Source organism: Solea solea, chromosome 6 (genome assembly GCF_958295425.1).
Source record: "Solea solea chromosome 6, fSolSol10.1, whole genome shotgun sequence".
In the NCBI taxonomy this organism is placed as follows: Eukaryota; Metazoa; Chordata; class Actinopteri; order Pleuronectiformes; family Soleidae; genus Solea; species Solea solea.
Window position 1 is genome coordinate 15,064,506 of NC_081139.1, and position 26,122 is coordinate 15,090,627.

Consider the following 26,122-nt stretch of genomic DNA (forward strand, 5'->3'; position numbering starts at 1 on the left):
GGTTGCCTGTTCATCTGTCTTCAATGACCGGTATCTTCTGTGTCTTTATACCTTTAACACTCTGACACAACTGACTGATCGCCCTTTACTGTGCACTTCTTAACCTGGTCTTCTGATTTAGCACCTCTCTCTCATTCAGCTACAGTGTTGTCCCCCAGTTTAGACATTTAATAACTTTTAAATAAGTAAAAGCAAAAGTAACTGCCCTTGCCTTGCTCCAGGAGGTAGAGCCATGGACCAGCACCGGCCCAGTTTAAGACCTTAATACTTCAAAGCTGCCGTCAGTGATGTCACCTTTGACTATTGTTATAAAATGTTATTTTATAATTTTATGAGATTTAGTAGCCTGCCTTTGACAACTTTTAACCATCTGCCTACCTCTGTACATTAATGTCAATGTTTTGGTCACACATTTGTGTTTGTGTGAATGTAAATATAGGTATTATATTATAAGTGCGTTTGTTGCTGGGTTTTGTCTGTGTGGATATGAGTGTGTGTTGGTGCTTTGTCTGGGGGAAATAGACAAGCGGTCCATTTGAAAGGTTTGGTGTGACCCTTATACCTTATTACAACCAGTTTAATCCCAGGTTTAAAGGGAGTTTTCAACAGTGGGAATGTGTTTAATCAACATTCACTCCTGGGTCAAATGACTTAGCAATGCACACACATTTTAATCGGCTTCGGCTCAGATTGGCATCAATGGGAACACAAGACCAGGCTAAGCATGATCATTTCTTCTGCGTCTGCTCTATTCTTTGCCAGAGAAGCTCCATTTCCATAGCAACTCTATGAGGCACATTCATCTTCCTGCGGTTAGCGTAGCCATTAGCAGCTGTTAATGTTTATAGCGATCCTTACTTTTTAAAAATGTATTTCATCAGTCAGATCATTTTAATGATTGATTAAAAAAGTGACTTAAGCAAAAGATCCCAGGTATAGCCGCTAATTTTAGTGTGAAAAATGTTTAAGATTGATAGATGTGATGTAGACGTGTTTGGCCACAATAAAGTAACTTAAAGCTACTAAGAAATAAGGTCAGCTTCTTTTTGTGTGGAGTTGTGAACCGTCGTTACCCATATTAACCTACATTTGTTTTATTTACACTGTAGAACCTGATGCTCTCACATACATGCATGTCCATATATCATGATACCTTGTAAAAACCTGGGTTTAAAGATTATTCATTCACCTGCAGAAAAACCACACAACTGCTGCAGCTCACACTCAAGCAGAGGTGTTTCTTGGCATCAGTTCAAAGCAAAACATGGATGAGAGAACAGGTGTCAGACAGCAAAGGAGGAGCATGGAAACAAGGGCAGAGCAGGAAGCTGGTTTGAGCTTTGGTCCCAGAGCAGCAGTAGAAAGTCCACTCAGGAGCTGAGAGCAGTGACAGGCTGCTGAAGCTTTGAGAGGAAGAGTAGAAGAAGAAGAAGAGGAGAGAGGGACGTGAAATGAGGCGGCTGAACTCACCGGGAGGAAGCCATCTGTTGAATCATACTGGTAGTCCAGCTCTGAGTCAGTATCCAACAAGTGGGGATAGGATGGAGCGGGATGGTCAACCTCACCATCGCCTGATAACACAGTGGCAGCTGAAAATGTGGCCGTGTCATTTTCCAACTGAAAATCAGCATCAGCATCCACTTCTCCATTTGGCCAGAGGAGCACCTCAGGGTCAGCATCTGGGACTCCTGTCGGAGTGTCTTGTGTGGGCAGAGGGAGGCCAGATGAGCCTGGGGTGGGAGGCTCAGCTAGGCTCAGCTCTCCTTCAGCTTCCTGGGTGTCTCCGGGGGGCGACTCAGTCATCACCTCGAGGGGGGCGGTGTCTGGGATCATCAGAGGAATCACAGGCTCCAGATCAGCCGTGGTGACGGGCACCAGTTCTGTAGCCATGACAAGAGTGGGTGTAACTGTGGCAACTGTGGTGTCACTCTGGGTGACGTCGGCGACCTGCTCTCCTGCTTTCGTCTCCTCTTCGTTCCTGGTGGTGACCTCTGGAGGTGGAGACATAATTGGGGCTGCAGTGGTGGGTGCAAGGGTAGCGACAGGTTGAGGGAGGAAGGTGGTGGGCAGGGTGGGCAGGGTGGTCAACTCTGGGCTGGTGGGGGTTGTGGGTGGACTAGTGGGCACAGTGTGGGTGGTTGGCTCAGGAGTGGTTGCTACAGTCACAGGGGCTTCAGTGGTTGTTGCTGTTGTTGTTGTTGCTGTTGTTGTTGGTGTTGTTGTTGGTGGTGTCGTGGTGACAGTTTCTGTTGTTGTGGGTGGAGTTGTGGTGGTTGTCATGGTGGTGGTTGTTGGAGCAGCTGTTGTGGTACTGGGTGTCGTGATGACTTTAATAGGTTTAGTTGGGTAAGGAGCTGAGGTGGGGAGATTAAACTGGGGGAGGGGGGGAATGAGGAGAGGGTGAGACAAATAAAAAAAAATGGATATAACCAATAACTGACTTTAAATGCGATGTTGAACATCTGACCTGATGTTACTGTTGCTTATGTCACATGCACAGCAATGATGGTTGTTATTAGGGCTGGGTATCGCCACCGATTTCCTTGATATATTCTATTTCAGTTGATTGATTTACTTTGATATCATTCAGTGAGGCACATTTCAGCTGCAACACAATTCAGCCTGGATATGAAAGAGATTCTCAGAGAACTAAAAACGTGTTTGTCTATGAGTTCTAGGTTTGGCAGTGGCTTCTGTGTAGGTAGCTTCATCTTTCTCTCCTGTGGCCAGATTTAGCAAGGTCCATATCATGATGTTATGAATTGGTATCATTTTAAAAAGATCAATTTAAACCAGAAAATATATTTTCTGACCCAGCCCTAGTTGTGATAAATGATGTAGACATCTTGACGAATAACAACACATTGTGAGCAATAATGGATGCATGACAGGAAATATGATTATATATCTATAAAGCAGGTTCAAACCCTGAAGCAGTACAGCAACAATCTTTGCTTGGCGTCTGTCTGGCCTCCTCGCCAGACGTGTCTGCAGAGTGAAAAATCTAATCGTTGGCAGACTCCGCTGGGTTCACCCAGGCTACCTCTATAGCCTATGAGTGATCAACTTAATGGACACAATCTGAATACATGAGAAACACAAGTGTCCCGTTGACCTGTGTGAGTCTTTCCTGCTGCTGTATCAGGATATGACAAAGATGTGACTTACATGTTGATTGTAGATGATCACCCCCTGCTCACAGGTGGGCTTGTGGGTACACAGGTGCTGGTGAACACACCAGTTACAGCCCCAATGGCTCAAAACACAACCACGGCAGCTGCAAAGAGAAATAACAGCAATTAGAGTCATTAAATACTGACCAGGGTAGAGAGGTAGATGGAAACAATGAATCAGCGTTAGGCACAACCAGGAGGAAAGTGTAGAGGTCTAACAGAAGATAAGAGGACATGAGGGAGGGACAGATAGATATAGAGAAAGGTGGACCACACAAGTTATCCAAATCTGCCAGTGATAAGAAAGGTTTTCATCCAATTTCGTTGTGACTTGATATGATTTTTTTTTTCTCTTCATTGGGTTACAGGAATTAGAAGAAATTTCATCAACCCTGAAGAACCCAGTTTGCTGCACACTGTCCACTTGCAGCTTCAAATGAAAATACTGTCAGCTTGTAAAGGTTGCTGTTCAGTGTGTTACAATTATTATATAAGAAACCCAACAGGAACACAACGAGCAAGCATTTGGCAACAGTGGACCGGAAAAAAACTCCCTTTTAACAGGAAGAAATCTCTGACAGAACCAGACTCGGAGTGTACAGCCATCTGCCTCAACTGGTTGGGGTAGAAGAGAGGAGAGAAGGGAGGGGAAGGTGAAAAGAAGAATGGGAAGGAGAGACGCTATTAACTATGATGCCCATGTAAACAATAAAACAGTGCTTGGTAAATGTATGAACTGAGATACATGGAAGAATATTCAAACTATGTATCTACAGGGTTACAGGTGAGGGGGGAAGGAAATGGTAGGAGAATGTCATGAGACAAGTGAAGGGCGCATTGATGTGAGAAAGTGAATGACAAGGATACAAATAGGGAAAGAAGTCTGCTGCAGACCGTAAGGAGAGCGGGTCGTGAGGAGACAAGGAGAACTGAACTAATAAATCAGTGGTAACTCACGGCATGCTGCCAGACAGCTGCTTAACAGCCATGCAGTCATAGAAGATGAAATCCCTTGCTGTGACCGTGACGTCGCCAAAACGAAGAGACAATGTGACTGTGACAGAGTCTGGGGAGAAGAAAACACAGAGAGTGAGAGTGAGAGAGAGAGAGCATGAGGAGGAGCTGAACACAACACAGTCAAGCGAACATGAACTGAAAATATTTGCTCAGGATTATCGTCTCTGATTAAGAACGTCTAGGATCAGCGAGATTTTCCTGAAAAAACAGCGACACAGGAACGTGGGAGAGGTTTATGCCCGGGCAGCCAAAACAAGAAGGCCTAATAAAAACCATGTGCAGCCTCCATTCTCAGCCATGAGAGTGCAGACATAAACACAGCAAGGCTTCCCTCCTCTCAAGCAGGTGCTTTCTGCAGAAAAGAGAGTGCAAGCTGCACAGGTTCCTTACTCAATAAGGAAATTCTTGTTTTGGTCGTAAGTTATCTCGTCTCACTGAAGTGTTCTCATCAAAACAAATGACCAAGATATGAGAAAACAGTGACATCACAGAAACATGACTAAAGAGGATCAGACAAGCCAGCACTTTCCCACATTATCGCAATCTCTTTATTTGGACTTCACAATGAAATTAGGCCACATAAGTCCACAACAGTTGCTCCACAGATTTTCCAGAACTCCTTTCGTCAGCACCTTTGTCAAAAAGGCTTGCATTATTTCCAAATGAGCCCATGTGAGAGCAGGAAAAGCTTAAGTGGTATAATTCACAGCAAGTCAGGGGGCAAGTGCCCTGCCAGTCCTCGCCTGAATGTTTGGGACATTCTCCTGCTGTTGTGAACAAGTGTTAAACTTTCTACTGCTGCACTATTATCACCAATTTGTTTTTGACAGTTTCTGTGTGTTGTCTGGTGCCTTACATATCATGCGAGTTGGGTCTATTGAGCTTTGTTGTTGTTGTTGTCAAAACCTGCTGCCTGATGATGGAGACCAGGCTGATAAGCACACTGAATCCACACATTACTGGTGACAACCTTGTAGTTTAAGTAGATACAACCACATGGATTGCAAATCTATTTGCAATGTACTGTACGCTACGCTACATTCTTACATCTGACATTTCCAGACAGATGAGGTTGACATGGTCCTTTATATTTTGCACGCATGAGTCTTTATCGACAAGGCAGCAGTAACTCAGGTGACAATCTGATCTTCATTTTAAAGCAGCAGCTGCCCTCACAGGCCCAGAGCTCCATCTTTTATTAAGTGAGTGCAGGCACTAACCCCCCTTTAAGTAAAGGTAAGCCACAGCTCGATCCTTTAATGCAGCCTGTGTGTCCATATCTCGGTAAATCCCCAGGCTGAATCTGCCCGAGTCCTGCACCCTGAGAACTACAACAAGCTGCAAGGTTCAGGAATGCAGGCATGGGAACCAACATGTGTGTGTGTGTGTGGTACACAGAGACACAAATCATCTCAATGTTTTGGTGAGTGTGACCTCTGTAGGGGGTTTAAAGTTTTTTATTTACAGATCCCTCTAATCTTCTCAAATCATCGCCTCAGACTTTCTATGACAAACAAGCTTCACCATTCAACCAAACAAGAAAACAAAACACACATCAAAGCACCACATCACTGGATGTGACTGATTTACGGCAGGGAGCTTTGCGCCTCGACTTTTAGCCTTTGACCTGTCAAGCATGTACACTGCCTCTCATTGAATGTCAGCTGGGATTCCAGGCCCCCCCTTCAATGATCCTCAAAGGATAAGCAGCATAGCTAATGGATGGACGCTTTATAATACAGATTACTCTCCGCTGTGTAAACTAGCTTAGAAAGAAAATGGATTGGTTTAGCCTATATTTCTGGACAGGGGGATTGGACAGCAAAAATGTGAGGTATTTGTGGACCTGTGGAAACACACACATACAATCAGTGACAGAATAATCTTGTTACAGAATGCTGCCAAATCCTCCAAAGCAGAAGTTATAGCATGGAGTTGTAAAGAACACTCACCCTGTCCTGGAGGCACCGCAGGGACTCGGCTGATGTCAGGTGATTGGCAGGTGACTCCAGTTTTGGTGACGGCGGCGGTGCTGGGGCTGTCCTGGAAGAGGCAGGAGTAGGACTCATGCTTCTCCAAGACTGGGAGACCTGGCACTGACAGAGACACCTGAGGGGAGTGGAAACCGTGACAATGATTTTAAGTACTGGTAGATCACTTCACACAGATTTGAAATAAACTTAAAGAAAAAATTGTGTAGACCTCAGGTGAGGAGGCCGTTCCCACGTCTCCCCAAACCACCCCGAAATGTGCTTTTTGTGATCAGATCTGAGAACGCATTCAGGACAGATTGGGTGTGTTCAGACCTAAACATAAGGCTGTCTGCATGTGATCGGATCACTTGGCACGGATGTCAATACCAGGCCAACTACACAACAATTCAGCCTCAAAAGCAATTCTCATTCAACCAACACAGAAAATAATGCTTTTTACGACCACCACTAATAATAATCAAAATAATAAATGATTAAATAAAGGAATATTAACTCAGTGTGAAAAACAAAATGCCAGTGCCAGACAGAATAATTGAGAACAATTCCCGACTGCTGCAGTTATTACTGGATACAGAGAGCGGCATTAGTAAGTCCACACCTGAGCTGCTGCAGAGGACAGCGAGGGACACAATGACAGTAAGTGATTAAACTGTCTGACATCTGCTTACTTGTAAATATCAACGGAGAACAGTTTGATTGGATAACTAGATTTCTCTGCAGTGGGAACATGAATGACACTGAACAGACTCCTGGAGTCATTATCCTGTCTGATACTTTATGTTAAGTTTGTGAGATTTCTGCGCTGCATGTCACGTGGATGAAGTCTGAGTTTACGTCGAAGCGTTTTCTGGATTATCTGACAGAGGTTGCTCTTGTTCAGTTACTCAATTTGAACGAATGATGAACTCTAAGGAATGATCCTGGTTCCAGACTTCTTTTATTTCAATACTGAGGACCCAATGCTCCTGGGAACATTTAGCGCTGTTGACTCCAGATTGCGACTCTCCCATTTGCAGCCTCAGCACAAATGCACATTCATCAGAGCAGGCTGTGTTTTTCAACTGTTCAGTACGACATTCCTCTTCTATGCTGACAGCAGCGGAACTTGATGTAGTCTTTACTGTTGTATTCCATATGCATCAGTGTTCAACACCACAGGTGTAAACAGTGGTTATCTAAAACATTTCTGCAAGATGGAAAGCTGTCATTGAGAATCCAGGTGTCTGCAAAAGTAGCTCCACATTATCTGGAAAATCTCCTGCCAGCTCCCTAGTCACAATTCCAGATCATGTCCAAAGCTAATGACATCATCCCTGATATTACTAGCAACACTCTAAAACAGAAAAACCTTGGACTTGGCCAGTCATCTGGTCTCAGTTTATTTTGATTGTTAAAAACATAATCTGCACTCCTTTCTCTCCTATGATAAAAAAAGGGGGGATTTACTGTACCATATGCTCTGTATTTCATATCGCTGGACAGGTATTTGATCATTATCTTCGCTCGACTCTGTGTCACTACACAAACTTGCCATAGTTAGGCCTCCCAGCTCATCTGATAAAGGGTCCGGGAACGAGACCTGTTTGGTATTCCAGTGTGTGTGAGCATGTACAGGCAGAATATGATCATGAACATAGTGTTCCATCAGAGCAGGGATCAGTGTTTTTTAAGCAACATCTGCCCATGCTTGAGGTAAATCATTTCATCTTAATCTACAGTCAAAGGACCCCCACCCTAAAAAGAAATCCACTTGTTTACAAACAAAAATCTTAAAAAGATTTTCACGCTCCCTCAAGTCACTTGGTACATCAGATGTTTTGTATAACTCCTCTGTTGCTGGTGTACTGTGCACACTGTGTCTTACCATCTTGCTCTCCCCCCTGCTGACGTTGAAAGGCTTGAGGTCCTGGACGGTCAGACACTGCTGCTCCATGTCAAAGCTCCACAGCCACTGACCTGGCTGGTTCCCACGAGCGCACTCTGACTGCAACACGCACCTGCAGGGAAAACAGCACCAACACGCACTGTTACATCTCTATTACACGTTTACAGCTAATTACTTAATTATAACAAGCCTTATCAGATGAGCCATCTACAGTATATACTGCATGTATAACACCATACACCACTTCTTAAAGGATGATTCAGAAGTGTGGTTTCTACTGAGAAATACAGTATCTAATTTTAAGGAGATTCAATAATGAGTGAAATAAATAATGCCATCTAATGAAGACTAGCTGAGAGGAGAAGGTGCAGGTAAGATCAGGTGTTGTTGAGGCAGAGCAGAGGAAGCACAGATGTGCTGTGGGTTCACTGCAACAGAGCTCAAACACCATTCCCCTCGAGCAAACTCAGCCAGATGTGAAAAGCAAGGACGTCTGCCACTGAGCTTATTTCACATTTCAGTAAATAATAACTTCAAACAGACACAAGCAAACAACATACGTTAATGTAATGCAATGAAGAAGTGCATTAAAGCAGCACTATGTGATTGTAGCTGGTGTTCCTGTTGCTGTAGCAAACGCCACGGTTTTTAAGTCTTTGTAACTGATGTGAGTTCAGCATCACGCTTGGCTTGGTCTCATAGCTGTAGTACTCGATCTAAAACTATCTGCAAGACAATCCATGAACAGTAAAGGGTGCCTTTGCGTATACAGCTGCAGGGCAGGGGTGGGCGGGGACAAGAAGCGTTTATCCTCTCAAATTGCTGGACGACTGTTTTTTTTTTTTTGTGAGCAGTAGAATTCACTGAGCATGAGCACTTCTTTGCGTTTTCAGTCATACTCCGACAGGTTTGCAGCCGTTTCTCTTTACTAGTGTAATGTTGCTGTTGCCTCCGCCTGTCTCGATATAAAATGAATCCCTTCCGTGGCATGTGCGTGAAGTATACCAGGGTCTTTAGACAGTCTCCTGCCTAGGATGTGCTGCAACCATCCAAAGATTCATATTGTACGTTGAAATGTCACCAACTAATTTGTTGATTTGATGACTTGAATCACACACCACAGGTGATAAATTAGTTTTTGTTTCATGTAGCTGCATAGAGGGTGAGGTCAGACTGCTGGTGCTTATCTCACCTTCCCTCCAGGACACACCAGCCACAGTAGGGGTCGTGGGCCAGCAGGCAGGAGTGGCAGTCTGGGTGCTGCTGGCATTCAGCCACAGGCCTCTTCTGGAGCTGAAACCAGGACAATGCAATCATGTTTAGTCATGCAGGAGAAGCTCAGCTTCCAAAAATCTGATTATAAAGAATAGACGGCCCACTTTCCCCACTAGAACCATGCCAAATTAAAATATGCTAATTAGAATAATCCCAACTACAGATGACCTTAGTGAAAGAGGGAGAATTGGGGCAGAAATTAGCAGAGTTTTAATTATTCCAATTTGGCTTTAGCTCTATGATGGAAAACCAGAACATGCTTCTTCTTTCTGGACGTACCATGTTGTGAGTCATGATGAAGAGATGTTCCTCTTTCTGGTCGAGGATGAGGTCTGAGCTGATAGCTACATTCTGCTGAATGGAGACGACAGAGTATTCCTCCACCTCGCCGTTTGGCCCCAGGAACACCTGAGGGAAAGCTTCAATGTTTACAAGCTGACATGTTTACAACATACACAATCGATGTAACCCACACATGCAATTACTGGATGTTATTGTGGGCTTTGAGTTTGCTTAGCTTAGTAATGATAGCAATGCCATGTAGAGATTTAACATAAAGAAACTAAAATGCCTCTTAAAACCAGTGCAGGAAGTATGGTCACAATCTCGCCTTCTGTTCCACAACTTTATTGTTATGATCATGATGACACAGTTTATTTGACCTCTTGTATAAAAATAGTATCAATTTCTCTTTTTTTTTCTTCCTTTTTTCAAGTCCATATTTTTCTGAAACATTCCCATTGTTGAGTTATGGCCAAATACTGTGTTGTGTGTGGTTTGTTAGGTCACAGCGATTCATTTTTTACCAAATTTGAAGAGACATCCGCAAGGTGTTCTTGAGATATTGCATTCACAAGGCCAAAGGGGATTTGTGGGGTCACAGTGACCATTACCACCAACTAAAAAAACTAAAAAGGTTATTCCACTGCGCCACTAAAGGTCAAATTGTTCACAGAGAAGCTGATAACAATTTCTAAAAATAAAATTATAAATGATTATCTTGACAACCCACTGTTCGAAACAGGGACAGTAAATCATCCTCATGGAACAATGGAGGAAGTGTGTGTTCTCTGTATTAACCCATGTGTCGAATGTCACTCATGGTGTATGTGTGCAGTTGTCGGCGCTGGAGAGTGCGATGAATACGATATGACGATTCAGGCCGGGATGTCTCCCTGATGTGGAGCTACACTGTAATTCAAGCCTCCAGGTATGTGGAGGATTTGAGGTCAGCTATGTAGTCCAACTCTTTTCCCTCTTTGATCCCACAGTTTCTCAAAGATGAGCCGTCCAGGCCACTCCTCAGTCCACACCACTGCCCAGAAGAGAATGTATCTCTTCTAACAGTAAAGGAAGCAGACACGCAGCAGGAACTACTTATGTTGGTGTGGGAGGCAATTATCTAATGTTGAGTGGGACACAATTAACCAATGAGTGCACACGCTATTATTATGTGCCAGACGGCTGACATCAGTAGTACAGAGAGGGAGGGTTAGCATGCTGCAATCAAAACAGAAAATCTAATTTCCTTTATTAAACATACACTGGTGATCACTACACCACAACATTAAAGCCATCTGCTGTGTGCTTCCTCAAAGACCTGTGAATTGTGATGTTTTGACGCTTTCATGGTCTTATTTTTCTAGCACATCTCACAGATGCTTGATCAGACTGAGATTAGACCATGAGTGTTACAACTCAGGTTAGTTTGTTTTCTTTTTCAAAAATTAAAGAAAAAATTCTACAGGATATAAGATACGATAAGATAATATAATAAGTTGACAACCGATTTCAAGAAGTCATATTTAAGCCATTTTTATGACCATTTTAAGCAATTACCAAAGCTATTTAAGACTCCTATGAGCTCCACTTGATTAAGCCTATTTTCCACGACACAAAATGACCTCTAACATCCGGCTTCGTCTACATTCTAACTGGATAGGACAGTCGACATCAAGTGGCAACCACAGAAATCTGAGCTCACGTTACTGTGGTGTAATCTAACTATTCAAACTATTCTTCTATTTACAGGAACATAATTTACATAACTGACATTCTGTGTGCTTTGATTGTAGCGTGTTTACCTGAAGACCTAAACTAGCAATTGAACCATTGACTCATAAGAAAACTTTTACTGACATAATAAATCAAGTGAGAAGTAGATTAAGACTTACATTAAACAGAATTATTTTTGCAACAAGTGGAGTAACCCTCTAGTGGCTATTCAATATATTCTTACAAACTGGTTTCCACAATATCCCTGGTGTTTTCAAGCCATAAGCCATGTGTCTGAAATCTTAGAAATCCTAGAAAACCAATTATCATGTAATATTATGTTTTTATGTTAGAATAGATGTAGATTAGTTTTGTTTGAAAACACTGATTTATGGAAATTTAAATGTAGTACAATGATATGGCACATTTAAGGTTATTGTTGTAAAACACCCCGACACCGTGTTACCTTGTGCAAGTTTCCTTTGGAGTCTCCCAGGAAGGCAATCGTATGTCCTGCCCTTACACTGACAGACACAGCAGTGAGACGGGCAGACGGGCTGTCCAATATGGTTTCGGCGTCCACGGGAATTCGGCTGGCCATCGGACTGGGGGTGTGGTCAGAGCCGCAGGGATAGGCGTCCAGAGTGTTCTAACAGTGGAGAGACAGAAGCATCAGCACGTAGCAGCTAAAACATGTCATTCAAGTAATTTGTCATTAACTTCTCAGCAAGTTAGCCATTGACACAAAATATAACAGCAGTGTTCTGGGGGATTGTACAAATCCCAGTGGGATTTATCATGGAGGGAGTTGGAAACAAGCTAGTATACTTTGTGCTTTCAAGCTTTCACACAATTTGTTTTTGTTTCCATGGTTTGGCAGAACCATGGAGGGTTGTTGGCTTTTGTTGCAGGGGCATTAGTTTTTCCACATGTTTGAAAGCCGGGTCAATGCTTCATCATTCATAATCTTCACAATGGGAAGTAGAGGCAATGAACCTGGGAGCTCTGCCTGCTGAAGGCTACTTGTTTTGATGGACTGCATAAAGTTGGCTGGTGTGTTGTAATGAATGGACTTATATGGCCTTAAAGGGGCCCTGCGGAGTTTTCTTCTCCAAACAGTTGAGTTTAAATGCAGTGTTCTCCAATTGTGTATATCCCAGAGGTCTCACAAACATCGTAAGTGCGTTTCCTTTTTCATGAAACACTGACAAAACCCATTTTAGAGAGTTCTAAATTTAAAATGTTCCTCTTAAATGCTGCATTTTGGCATTCCTTGGGTCAAACATGTAGATGCACATGTAAATCCAAGAGACGGACAACAAATCAAAAGGTCTGATATGTTGTGCTAGTAGTCGTCACATTTAATTGTGAAAACTAATGCCAGTGAGCTATAGAGCTCCAGGCATCATGGGACTCGAGCTGCGGCAAAAATGAACAGAGCCAATGCTGGTTTCAACCTGTCAGAGTTCACAGCACACTTTAAATCCACCGAGATCCACCGATATATCTCAAAGCTTGACAGATTAAATATATCTGATGCTTATAATGCCCCGTTTGATGTATTTTTACAATATTCCAGAGCTGCAGTAATCCTGACATCTTCAATTTCCTGATTAACTTCCCTTCATCTCACTCCAGAGAGTCACTCAAGGTTTACAAGAGCCTGGAGGGAAACAAATGGACAGAATCTGGCTTTGTGACAAACATTTGTGACAAACTCTGGCGTCTACCGTCTATCTCTGCAAGATAGGGTTGTTGTCACTGGGAGGGTAAGGGTCACGTTAACGTTATCATTAGCAACGGGGTGGTGTAGTGTATATAATTAATCTGGACTAGCGCTTGGTGAATGTTCATAATTGAAGTCCATTGCTTGTGGGTTCCCAATGTTTCGTCTTCTTCTGCTTGGTGTGAGCACGTTTCTTAGCAGAGCTTCACCTCCGCCGTCTCTCTGGATCTGTGGGGATCTGGTTTTTGGCATCCCAGGGGAACAACGGCTATCCACGTCTTCACTTTTATGATGAAAACAGCCGTTGTCTGAGATATTGCCTGATTTATGTGTTGTCTAGTATATATGTCTATAGAGGTGAACAGCGTTGTTCCCTGCCAGAGGGCATTACCTTGGTTGTGTGACGTCAATAGACCAGAGCTCTATTGTTCCTATTCTAGCCGGTCACCACGATAACAGACATGTAACATCATGTATTCATCAAGTTACAAGTCTATTGTTACCTCCTGCTATTGCTAACTTTTTTGCGTCCCTTTTTAACCAATTCTGGCCCAATCCAGTCCAAAGTTTAGCCCGAAGTTAGCCAAAGAATTACTTTTTTTTTTTTTTTTTTAAATAATAAATCCAGAAAGTCATCTTAAGCTGACACACAGTAGACATGTGGCTCTTGGCTGTATCTTTTTAAGTGTGTGACATAAGAGTTAAGAGGTCCAGAGCATGACACAAACCAATTTGATCGCGGCAAATTTATATTCAGGCTCTGGCATTTCCTACAGTACTTAAATGTAACTGCATTGTGTTATGTCACTCTCTGCTCAATACATTAGTAGCCTACTCTACAATACACTGACAAAGTCAATATTTATTTCCTGATATACCGTTAGGCAGAATGTTGCATATTGCACCTTTAAAGAGCAACCACTTCATAGCAATACACAGGCAATTTTAATAAATAGAGAGTTCTCATGTAGCAGCATTGCTGAACTTATGTCACTGAGGTACATTGCATATGTCTGTATGCGCTGTATATCGTTGTTGGAGTATCACACCTGTATAAAAATGTCTAACTTTTAACTTTCCTTAGCAGTTTTCTATATGCACTATAGTCTGTGCTGATTAAGGCACGTGGCGTAAGGACAGAGTCCAAGCAGCCTGTTCTGTCCACATCATGAGAACCCAACCATTAAAACCAACCAGAGATGACTGCATGCTAAGTATAGTTCCCAACTACATAAGTGTTCTGAAATAGTTATGAAGTCATGCTGTGAAGTCTAGAAACAAGGCGCGTAAGCTTAAAGTCTGGCATGTCACCGACTTGCCTGGCTGATGGGAAGCTGTGATAACACTACAACAACACGGCACTGTGAGGACTGCACTCATGTGCACTTTCAGCCATAAATACCAAGGGCAGTAATAACCACTAGGGCGTAAGATAACAAGAGGAGATTGCTCGAGTTGCATTTTGGCCACCGATGTTTGGTATAAATCCTGAATCCTGGTCACTCATCAAGGATTAGACCATGCGTGAGAGTCCATCCCTGGTGCAGATGGACTGTCAGGGAAAACATGGATGGAAGCTGACTTGTTTGTGCCCAGAAATCCGATTGAGATTTTACATTTTAATCAGACAGTAAATCTCTCTTCAGCTTCGGATGTCTCATCATTGCTCTGGCCAAAAGGTTTACTTTAATTTTCCTTTTTTTGGAGGTCAATCCCTGCAGGTGCAGCAGCCCTTTTAGAGGTTTAAGGATTACCATTTAGCAACGCAACAGCTTTAAAATAAATAAAGAAATAAAGAAATATATATATATATATATATATATATATATATATATATATTTCTCTATTTCTTTATTATATATATTATATATATATATATATTTAAAGCTGATATATATATATAGGGGGAGGAGTCCAAGACAACAAGCCTTGAAAGCAACAAAAGAGTGTACCAGTGACTCAAGCATTCACTAAAATAGCCAATGGCACAATTTGAATGCAGTAGCTGGTGTTTCACCGGAGAGAGGCATGATGTAAGCTTTAACACAACATGTATAATTTCAATTTCAATACAAAACTGTGAAGATTTAGACATGGATCAACAAATAGCATGACTAGAAACCCATAAACACTGGTTTGACAAAAGTTTTTTCTTTGTGCTTTGTTCTTTGTCTTAGATCTGTGCGCCTTATTGTTTGTTTTCTGATGTTATTTTTTGTTAACATGGTTTGCGAGTATGATGCTGCTAACTGAGCCTGTCATGACTAGGCTTCACTTAATTTTAATCTCAATCTGACTTTCAAGTAAAATAAAAGTTTTTAGCAAAAAAACCATCTGTGGATGTATCCTCTCTGACCACACACTTTTCCATAATTTTTAACTTCCAACCAATTTTTTAAAAATATTGTTCAGATTTAATTTGACACCTCCCTGAAGTCTGGACTAATTCACAAAAATACAAAGTGATAATGTTTTGACATTATGCATTTGTCCATAGACATTTGTAGCTTTAGCTTTAGCTTTTTTTCCGTTACTGTACCTGTATGCACATAACTTTTCCCTCTTTATTTTTGTGCTCCACTGTGCATCTGTATCACTTAATCTCGTCTTCCCATCCACTTCAGGGCCTCGTCTCTGCCTGGTGTGTTTTAATCCATCCCTGTCAGGCCTTGTTAAACATTACCCTCAGCCCCACCTCACTAAGTGCAGCTAATGCAGCTGATCGATTGCTCCCTGACCAGTAATCCTATTAAATTACACCAACCGCACTATCTTCTCCCTTTGAGCCAATCTGCTGTACAGGTTGAAGGGTCAGCGATGCTCAACATCCTCAACACAGGAGGACGTGATAATAAAAGATGTCAAACTAGTCTACAAAATTCAAATGCAATGCTTGTATGGCACAGACACCATTATGTGTACACAGGAACACAGCACCAAAAACCAGCATCTCCAGAGTTGGCTTTGTGAGAGGGACCATCTAATACCTAATTCAATCCCTTCTCTACAGAATTACATTTGTGTGTTACAAAAATGTCAAATCAAATTTCATCCTGTCTGATACAGGTCACACAGCTGGAAGAGGACGAGCATGGACAGCTTCAGAGGCATGGCAACTGCTTTTCAGATGAAACATTTTATCTAGCACAAGGTACGGCTGGGTAATACAAAAAGACCAAAGGTTATATCTGGGGGTTTTTCAAAGCCAAATGTGCGAAATGTGTTACTTAATAAGAGACAGAGAAAGAGATACTGAATGCAGAGAAGCGAGAATGAACTTGGAGCAGGGAAATAGACACATTTTTCTGATTTCTGTTTTTTCTGTTTTACTAACTAGCTCCTCACTGGGGGTCTTGATCCCCGTCTGTGTCTGTCACCATGTGATCGCTCTATGCAGGACTTGAGCATTGAGCGGGGAAGAGAAGGGTTGTGCTCACTGCTCAGACTTGGGGAGAAAGTAGGAAAGAAGGCTGAAGTTGAGTGTGAACCACAGGGAGAGGAGAACTGGCGGTGGCTCTAAGAATATGATTTTAACGGCACATAAACAATTCTCATTCTAAATCTTGTATGAAAAACTCCATATAGTGCCCAGCCCTAGCAAAAGGAGAAAAAGGAGACTAAGACAGAATGGTTTTCTGCTAAAAGAAATACAAAGGGAGTTCTGAGTATAGTGGCCAATTTCACTGGTTCACTGTGTGGCTTCCATAGTAATTAATTAACTTGCAAATATTTTGATAATCAATTAATAGATTTGAGGGTTTTCATTTTTGTTCTATTTCAGCTTCATAATTTGAATTCTGTCTTGTTTTTTGTTCCTCTGTGACAGTAAGCTGAACCTAATATTTAATCATGTGAGAATTTAGAGTTTTTGGAAACACCCACCTGACAAACAACTAATCAAATTAAATGTAATAATAAATAATTATGGAAAATGACTGTCAACCCTCCATGTAAACAGTAGCATTGAGAGAAAGAAAACACAAGACTGTAAATATGTGGTGTATGCTCGATGTTGTTCTTAGCTTTTCAGTAACACCCTGTGATATAAACATACAATTACACATACCGACACATGGGAGTGGAGCATTGTTACTGCTGCCAGGCTCATGATGTTAACTGTGCCATTTCACTGAAGAAAGTGTTCTGTAAATACCTTACAGGGATAAATCACTCACGAGTTCCACAGTAGACCAAAGTGAAAAATCTGTGGTGGTTATTATTACCAAATCAAACTTTCTTGATCATCAACTATCCAAACTACATTTTATTAGTGTAACAATTTTTAAAAATACTTAAAATAAGTATGAAGACATCAATTATGTGTTTGTCAAATTGACTTAATTCGTAAATTAGTGAAGTAATGAAGTAATTAAGTGAGAACTGTATGGGTTTTGTTTGAATGAAGCAGCAGAAACGTTCTAACATGAATACTTTAATGCGCGTTCCAATGTGACTATTAAGGTTGTATAAACTGTGATGATGCTGCTTCAACGATATATTGTGCAGCCCAAATGTCAGGTGCCATATATAACCTTTACTACTCAAATGTATCTCACACAGCAGAGAGTAAGAGTTAGGAGAGTCCATCACAGTGGACAACAGGAGAGGGTTTTTTTTTTTCTTCTTCTTTTTCACCGCCCTACTTCCATTTTAATTACTTTGGTGACAGACAATTTTGTGGCTAGACTAAAAGTTTATAATCTGTCAAAGCTATTCTGTTAAAGTTTACAGCCGACCGTGCAGTAATGTTCTGCCTCAGTCTGTGTACAATGACAAGGCTGCAAATAAAAAGTGTGCGACTGCAACGATAAAATGAGATTTCACTCAGGGTCCCCTTGAAAGACGATTTAGATCAACAACATTCAGACATTCTGCTCTAGGAACTTGAAAACGGTGGCGATCGAATAATCTTGAGCCTTGTAATTATCTTAGTGTTGGGGGTGGACACAAAGTCCTCCATTAACACAATACAACTGTATTAAAAGAGATACTGGAGATGATTGTTAAAAGATGATAAACCATCACTTAACAATGCATTTAAAATTGTGTATATTTGTTCATAAAACATAACCAGACATTTCCAAGATCTATATGTTTGATGAATGAATTAACTTAATCTATGTATGTAAAAGTATCTTGAATTAAATTTAAAATTCTGCTAATTGACCCAAAAAAGGTCTCTTTTTAGTCTGTCTGGTTTAGACCATCATCTTAAGCTGAAGAGAGAAAGAGAAGTGAAATTGACACGTGGCAAAATCACAAATATTTTGGCACATAAAGATGCAATTATTTCTCTACTGTTGTCAGATCCAGAGGAAGGCCCAAGCCATATTAAATTCTCCTGCAGAGGGAGTTTGAGGTCCTTCATATCATAAACACATAGTTCCTGCTCAGAGGACAAAAATAGTTTATGTCTCTTGTCTGCACAGCAGTTAGTAGCATGAACGTCTCTGTGATCTCTGTACTTTGCACTTTTAAGAAAATATTTGGCATTTAATCATTATCTTTTTAACATTTCTCTTGTTTTGACTTGGCTTTGTCGTCATTTCAAGTGCTCTTGTATTTCTATAAGCATGTTATCATCTGTCTTTGAGATTTGCCATGTGCTTTGTTGTATTATGTGCTTTGTCCCTCGTGAAGATGTGTTCTTTGCCTGGCTGCAATCAAATATCCCCTCTTAGGATGATAAAGTCCGATGAGGACGATGGCGAGAGGTAAAAATATCATAGATAATTGACATAAATAGATTGCTACCATTCAAAAAGTCTCTACAGAAACCTGGATCGATCCTTTCAAGGGTCAATGTCAAGTCTAAAACATAGCTTGTGATTAGGGAGTAAGGTTAGCACTTATGTCAATTAAATTGACTTGTGTGTTAGTGCTTGGTCACTGCACTTGTAAAAATCCTTCTAACAAGTTACAACAGGAAGAAGCTAATTTAATCTCAAGAACTCACCTCCGGCAGGTTAGCACAGTTGGATTTGACTTCGTACTCAATGTAGGCTGCCTCCACTCCTGCTTCTCTACCCATCTGTGTGTAGCACAGGTCTCTGGTGGCATTAATCCTGCGGTCCACATCTTCAAGATTAAACATGCACAGGGCCGAGTCCTCACTGGGCCGAGTAGATGAAGCCAAACGAGCGGAGAAGACACCAAGAAGAATCTCAGCGCTTTGACTACCTTGTCCATCCTTGGAGAGCCCGAGTTGGACAGCTTGCAGCAAGTTGTACATTTTTCCTGACCTAGAACGGCACGTCAGGGGTACTTCAACGTAGGAGTAATAGGACTGGTCGTCCAAACATACACGAGACACGTAGGTACGGTACTCGCGCGACTGTGACTTAAGGTCCCGCCTATAGAAGAGGAAGTATACATGCTGATGGTGGGCAAAGGAGGCAACAAAATGGTGGTCATATTCTGAGAGCCGGCCAGCCACAGCCAGTTTGGCAGTTTCCTCGTATGAAAAGATGGGTTCCTGGGCGAGGTTTCTTGTGGAAATGGGCGGATGGCTGCTGGTGTAACCTCGGCCCACAAACAAAACAGGCTGCCTGGCAGGATGTGACCTAATGACAAGCCCAACAGTACTGACGCTGGGGTCATTGGCTGCTACATATTGGGTATCCACCGGCCTTGTAGTGGAGAATCGTACCACATCCACAGAATCCAAACTACGTTTCTGACATATTCCCTGGTTGACGCTCCCACAGGTAATGAGTTCCATGGAGTAAGGATCAACTAGCAGGAGCTTGTTGTGGTTACTGGTGGTCCTAGCCTGAGGGCAGTTGGTTTTGGTGACAGGAGGTAAGCACTCTCGACTGTCTGTGACAGGTCCAGTGTCATCCTGGAGTTCAGGTTGGAGGAATCGATCCAACTGAAACAAGTGATCTCGGGCCCCGATGTACACCCGACCAACGGTGGGGTCGGGATGCAAGGCCAAGTGCTCAAACACTGTGTCATTCCGGACAAAGGTGGGATAAGAACTAGAGGACGCGGATTCTGATCCTTGGACAATGCCACTAGGTAGTGAGATGAAGGGCCAGGTAATGGTTGGCAGCAGGAGAGACAGCAGTGTCCGGACTGCTAACACTGAAAGATGGCGCACCGTCCCCGGAGGCATGGCAGCAGAGCTGAAGGTACAGAAACAATAAAGAGAGTTAGAAACATTGTCTATATTTACATGTATGAGTGCATTTTTAGACTGAGGTATGTAAGACTTGAGCCTGCTTAACCATTTAAATGTAAAGGTCCTCCAATTGGGGGACCCAGATACTTAGTGGATAATAGTGGAATACAGCACTAAACATGAAAGACTATAGTGATGTTGCACATCAAATTAAACAAGAGAATATTTTAAATGTGACTAACACAGCTCAAATCACAACTAACTCAATTAATTACCTCCATACAGCACTGCTGTGTCAACCCACTCGCCACATTTCTGGACACTATGACACTTTATTCAGAACACACAACATACACCTTGAATGAAAGCAGAGACTCCACGGATTTGGAGGATATACGTCAAAGCACTCTACACCAAAGCACCAGAGAGATAAAACCCAAAGCATTAAGACAACAGAAGATTGTAACACTTCCCCCAGCGTTACAATCTCAATATGCAGCAGCCTGTCCCTGTCACATGCCGGCGTTCTGCTGATTCTGATTGGCTGACAGTTGTCAATCTTATTTTGCCAATGATAGTCGTTCTATTGGCTCTCATGATTCAAATGAGGAGTCATTCACTCAAAGCGGCCAATCCCTTACAGAGATATAGGCCTGCTTAGTCGAGCCACCTTGTGTTCGTATTTGGAATGGGAAATATATACAAGTCTAGAGAAGGTGAGGCTGAATTTTTTTCTCATTTTTGTTGTGTGCCATCTTCATTTACTCTTCACCAGTAACACATGTATTGATATTTACACATCTTAACAAATCTCACAAGTGTTCCCTTTACTTTGACACCAAAGTATTCAAATAGACCTTGTGGTTGCTGATATATACTAATTTCATTATGAGTGTGCACATTTACACTACAAAGGATAAAGAGGACTTATCACAATCTTAACTCAGGTTTTGTGATTATGCACTGAAATCATCGTTCAGTGATTTTGGTATTTTACTCAATGGGAGTTGCTCCACAGTTTCAGCAGAGGAGGCAGAGGAAGAGTTTAAAATAGACTAGCTATCATAAGCTATAATAGCTAAACATAGATGTCAATGCAGTAAGTTGTCACCAAGCACTTAAGGTTGGATGAAAATACTGTTGACTCTAGGTTCCGAATACGATTTGCAGCCTCAGCAGAGATCCAGATTCCTCATACCAGTTTTAAAGAAACATCCTGCCATATTACCTTTAAATGACCCACAATTATGTCACATGTGTTGGTAGAAGCTGGACCAAACAAAGCCAGCCTGGTGCTGCCCCAGTGTGTAATTTTAGATGGCATGCCAGTGTTCACAGAAGTGAAGTGGCTCAGGGATGAGCTTGGATACAGGCTTATTGCTGGAACAATAAAACCTGACTCGGCCTTCTGCTGTTGTTGCCAATCAAGGGTGTTGACATGTGCATTCTGACATGCCTTTCTGTTCACCACAGCCAGAGTGGTTATTTGAGTGACCATAGCACTTTCTGTTGGCTCAGTGAATGTCACTTCTGTTTGCACCATTGCAGCTCGCAGAACTGGATGTTTTTTCTTTGGTTTGCACCATTCTGATGCGACTCTGGAGACTATTGTGCAGGAAAATCCCTGCTTTTTTGAAATACTCACACCAGCCCATCTGGCACTAACAATCACTCCACTAATGTTTGACGTGAACATTAACTGAAGCTCTGGTCCTTCATCTGCAAGGTTTTATGAAGAGAAAACTGCATGACTGACAGACTGGATGTCTGTATGGGGGTGTGCAGATGTTCCCAATTAACTGCTCAACAGTAAACAGACCAAGAAAACTGATCCAACAAGTAGTTTAGAGAAGGTTGCAAACCTTTGACCTTTCTCACTTCACGGTTTGTCTGTTTTTATGCCGACTAACCATACTGATAAGAAAAACACAGCTAATAAAATGAGTGCTGGAAAGCAAAACATTTACCGTTTCTTCTTTTAAAATCTACAGCTATGTCAAGTGGCATTCAATTTGTTTAAACAGCTTGAGGAGGGCTCCTTAAGCATAATAAACACTCTGTGACATCGGCTCCTCACCATTTGTTTCCAGTGGTGTCTTACAGAGGCACGTCACCTCTTGACCTCCCAGCAGCATGGGTTTAAAAACACATCCCTCTGGATACAACCTGCGAGATACACATGAAACATGAAGACATATGAGTATTCTATGCTTCCACACCCGGTGAGAGCAAGAGCATAAAATTCACAGATGATAAACCTCACTCTAAAGGACATTATTGTGGGCAGAATCTAACATTCAAATATCTTGTTGTTGTTTTGTTTTTTAGCATCTTTACAGTTCATAAGAAGTCATGGGAAGCTCATTCCCATTGTAATTCCTGTCAGACTATGTGTGACTGGCTGCATCCATTTTTGCTGGTTTAAAAAGACACTTCAGAGGAAGCCAAGTTGAGTAGCCCAGGAAGGCTTTCAGTGCCACACACACACATTCCCAGTATACAATCCACCCTCACTGCTCAGATAAAAGATACAAACCCCTTTGGTTTCAGAGGCCCTGCCAGCAAACCAAGAGAAGGAAAAAGGCAATAGCATGGGAACCACGAGAGGGGTAGCTTTCCCTACTTTAGGCACCTAACTCTACGGTTTCAAACTTACTTTGTGAAATACTGTGATGTTTTCTCCAATTATGACTTGATAAATTACTTTCAAATCTAATTTTCACTCAGTACACAGGATTCCCTCCTACTTTCCACTAACAATCACCCTCTTCTGTCCACCTCTCCCTCCTCCATTGCCTCCCATCACTGGCACAGAGGCAGGATTATTTATTTTTTTTCAGTTCAGGCAGATCTCCAGCAAGCTTATTCAAAATGGAGGTTGGGGGGGGGGGGGGGGGGGGGAGAAGCCAGACAGAAAAAGACACTATTCACTCTACTGAATCCATTCCACACATGCAAGCAAACACAGACACACACACACACCTCTTTCCTGCCTCACTAAGAGCATTAGAAAGCTTACTTTGTTGGTGGAAAGCTCCTCTTTGTGAGAATGAGGGTAAAGTCCAGACTAGAGGCCAAGGATGGAAAGAACACATTTATCATTGTAGCATAATAATTACGATCACTGATTTGTATATATCATTTTAAGAAAAACATTACATTACACTATATCTAAAACTCCTCATCAATCACTTCATTGCAAATGTTGGTTTTTCCGTTGAAAGTCTAGAATAAACTGAGTTTCAGAGGTCACACAGTGAAACACCGACCATCTCTGTGACCAAACCTGACATACTAACATATAATCTAAAAGCTGTGGTGTCTCATGATGTGATACATGTTCTGAAATCAAAGCGTTTGACCTATCAAATCTTTGTAAATCGGATTGATATTGGTAATTATGTTTGTGTGGAAAAAGGATCCCGTAAGTATTTAATCACTCATATTTTGAGGTAAAGATATGACTGATGAGCATTACTTTCAATACTAAAAACACATTTTTTGTTAAAGCATTTACTGTATTCCATTTAATGAGTGCTGCCATATTTCTGTGATATCGGACACATGCTTCTGTGTGAAGGCAGGGTAAATAAATGTGCCCAATTTTTGTGTGTAGGAACTCTAACCGCGAGTAGTGCTCTGTTGCATATACTATTATTATCATAAGGGTGTTGGATATTTTCAAGTTGTGAGCTGTCTGGAAGGCAATGGACCAAATATGGCTCTTTAGGCTTATGATAAGAGGGGTCTTTGCTTGGTACCAAACAACTTAGATAATAGTATATACATATATGTAGTTTTATATTGTCTCTTAAGGAAAACATATACATCAGCGAAATGGCTACAAATAGCTGTGTTTTCAGTTTAATGACAAAGACATGGAAAGAAAGAAAACTGAATCGTCAATCTTGGAAAATGACAATCCAGACATACTAAAAACAATCACTTTCTCCTTTAGAGGTAGAGGGAGCAGCTTTTCCACAACTTATTAAAATCAGCAGCCATGTTGCTAAACAGCATGAACTCTGTAATCAGCATGTCACAACTCTGTTGGAAAGGTGCTTTACAGCTCTGCGCGCATAATCCAGAGGAAACCAGCTCAGAGCCTGAAGCAGCGCAAGCAGAAATGACAGATCAAAATATCCAGGAATGAACTTACAGAAGCACTGCTTCACCCACTGTGCTTCTTCACATTCTTCCACCAGCCAACTGTTTCCACTGTGGGTAAAATTGTCCACTTTGAGCACAGCGTTGTCTCATTCAGTTACCACCACAATTTACTGGCCGTCACACTTGCTATCTAAAAAGTTATCGAACAGGCCAGTAAGTTCCTTATTTATTCAAAGTCTAAAGTGAATTAGCTTAAATGTGCAAATGAAAGCAGGTTGCCCTCACGCCTGGTCTGCATTCTCCCACAGCAAAGAATCAAATCAGGCTGAAGTTCATTCAGAATTTGAGACACATTAGAACAAGAAATGGAGTTAATTCCCTCATTTTAAAATATAAATAAATAAATTGCATTTTCTCCCTCAAGTGGAATTTCATACTTTTATTTTGGTGATTTTAGTAAGCCGTAAGAGGTATGAGCATGATATGAGGTGAGAGGAGGAAATGTGTGCCTGTAATTGATTTATCTAAATGTTACTTTACTTTTAGGTAATGGACTTCACTTTGTTCCAGCTCCATCTCCAGAAACAATAACTTAATTCAGTCGTGATGGGCATATATGAGAGCTTTTTTCAAATACGTTTGTGGGAAAGAAAAGCCGGGAAAAACTGGGGTCAAGATTTCACCACGAATGGTACCACCAGATTTGCATTTATCTTCTGCTCACACAAATCTGTCCAGGAAAAATCGAGAACGTGCCAGCCACAAATGAGTTTTATGTTTAAATTGTAATTAGCACTGCAGCCATCTTTCAAATTAGAGAGTGGCCACTGTGTTGACACAGTGAAATTTCAGGAGGGAAAGTGTCGACTGTGCCACCAAAGTCTGGCTTTATTTCACTATTTAGCTGAGTGACACATATAACATTTCATTTCACATGTCATAATAGCATTTGCTGCATTCCAAATGGGCAATAGAGGCACCGGTCCCTTGGGCATGGGCTGATAGAACAGTTTCAAGGTACACCATGGTATTAAAGAGTCAAGGTATGGCTGACATTTAAGAGCCGCAATTGCAATACGGTGATATTTTTTGCTTCAGGCTATCATTTAAAAATCCATTTAATGATAACATTGATTTTTTTTTTATAGACAGTATATTATGTTATATTCATATATATCACACTTAAAGGTCTGCTTCAGCACCTAATGATGAAATTAAAGTTGTCACATATGCCAGTAGGAACCTGTGATCTCGGGTCGGAGGAAAATATAAAAACTCTGTGGTATCTAACAGATTCGTTACATCATCGAAAAACCTGCTGTTTTACAGTTTGCATTAATCGGGGGCCTTAAATGATTCAATATATCTTACTCAATACCTAAATAAACCTCATTATAGTATGAATGGACTTGTGAAGGTATTTTAACACATATAATTGTCAAAAATGGACCAAGACTGCAGTAAGAGACCTTTACTGATTCTGCTTGAGTTATGTGGAGAATCAAAGTGCCTTAAACCTTTGCAGAGCACTGGACCTTTCTATTCACATTTCCTGGAATAACTAATAATTAAGCCAAATGGCTGACTTATGAATGTAGGTAAAAAGAAAATATGAACCAATTTATATTTGAGGTTTCTAAGATCAAATATCAGTTTCATTATAGGCCCGAAAAAATACATGTTGCTGAATCCAAACCCAAAATAATCTCTTTGCCTTTGTCGACAAGGTTGAGGTCATAGCCAAATCCTTTGGCTATGACCTCAACCGTGCAAAGGATAACCGTGCAAAAATTCCTAGTCTGAGTAGGGTACATGATGATTCAG

General features: G+C 41.5%; 1 protein-coding gene across 7 annotated transcripts in view; it reads right to left on the bottom strand.

The window, feature by feature from the left end:
• The window catches only part of plxnb1b (plexin b1b), a 93,278-nt gene that overhangs the window by 13,704 nt on the left and 53,452 nt on the right, over nt 1-26,122 (bottom strand). For 3 of the 7 annotated variants that reach the window (XM_058630884.1, XM_058630876.1, XM_058630879.1), the window contains 10 exons: nt 22,266-22,354; nt 19,022-20,192; nt 11,806-11,988; nt 9,624-9,752; nt 9,262-9,362; nt 8,049-8,181; nt 6,143-6,299; nt 4,131-4,239; nt 3,169-3,277; nt 1,471-2,373 (listed from right to left, as the gene is read on the bottom strand). In XM_058630884.1, the coding sequence (XP_058486867.1) occupies nt 1,471-2,373; nt 3,169-3,277; nt 4,131-4,239; nt 6,143-6,299; nt 8,049-8,181; nt 9,262-9,362; nt 9,624-9,752; nt 11,806-11,988; nt 19,022-20,182 (2,985 nt within the window). In that variant the 5' untranslated portion in view covers nt 20,183-20,192; nt 22,266-22,354. Of the gene's footprint in view, nt 1-1,470; nt 2,374-3,168; nt 3,278-4,130; nt 4,240-6,142; nt 6,300-8,048; nt 8,182-9,261; nt 9,363-9,623; nt 9,753-11,805; nt 11,989-19,021; nt 20,193-22,265; nt 22,355-23,207; nt 23,256-26,122 lie in introns of all 7 variants that reach the window. The other 4 variants (XM_058630880.1, XM_058630881.1, XM_058630882.1 and 1 more) reach the window with 2 other exon arrangements.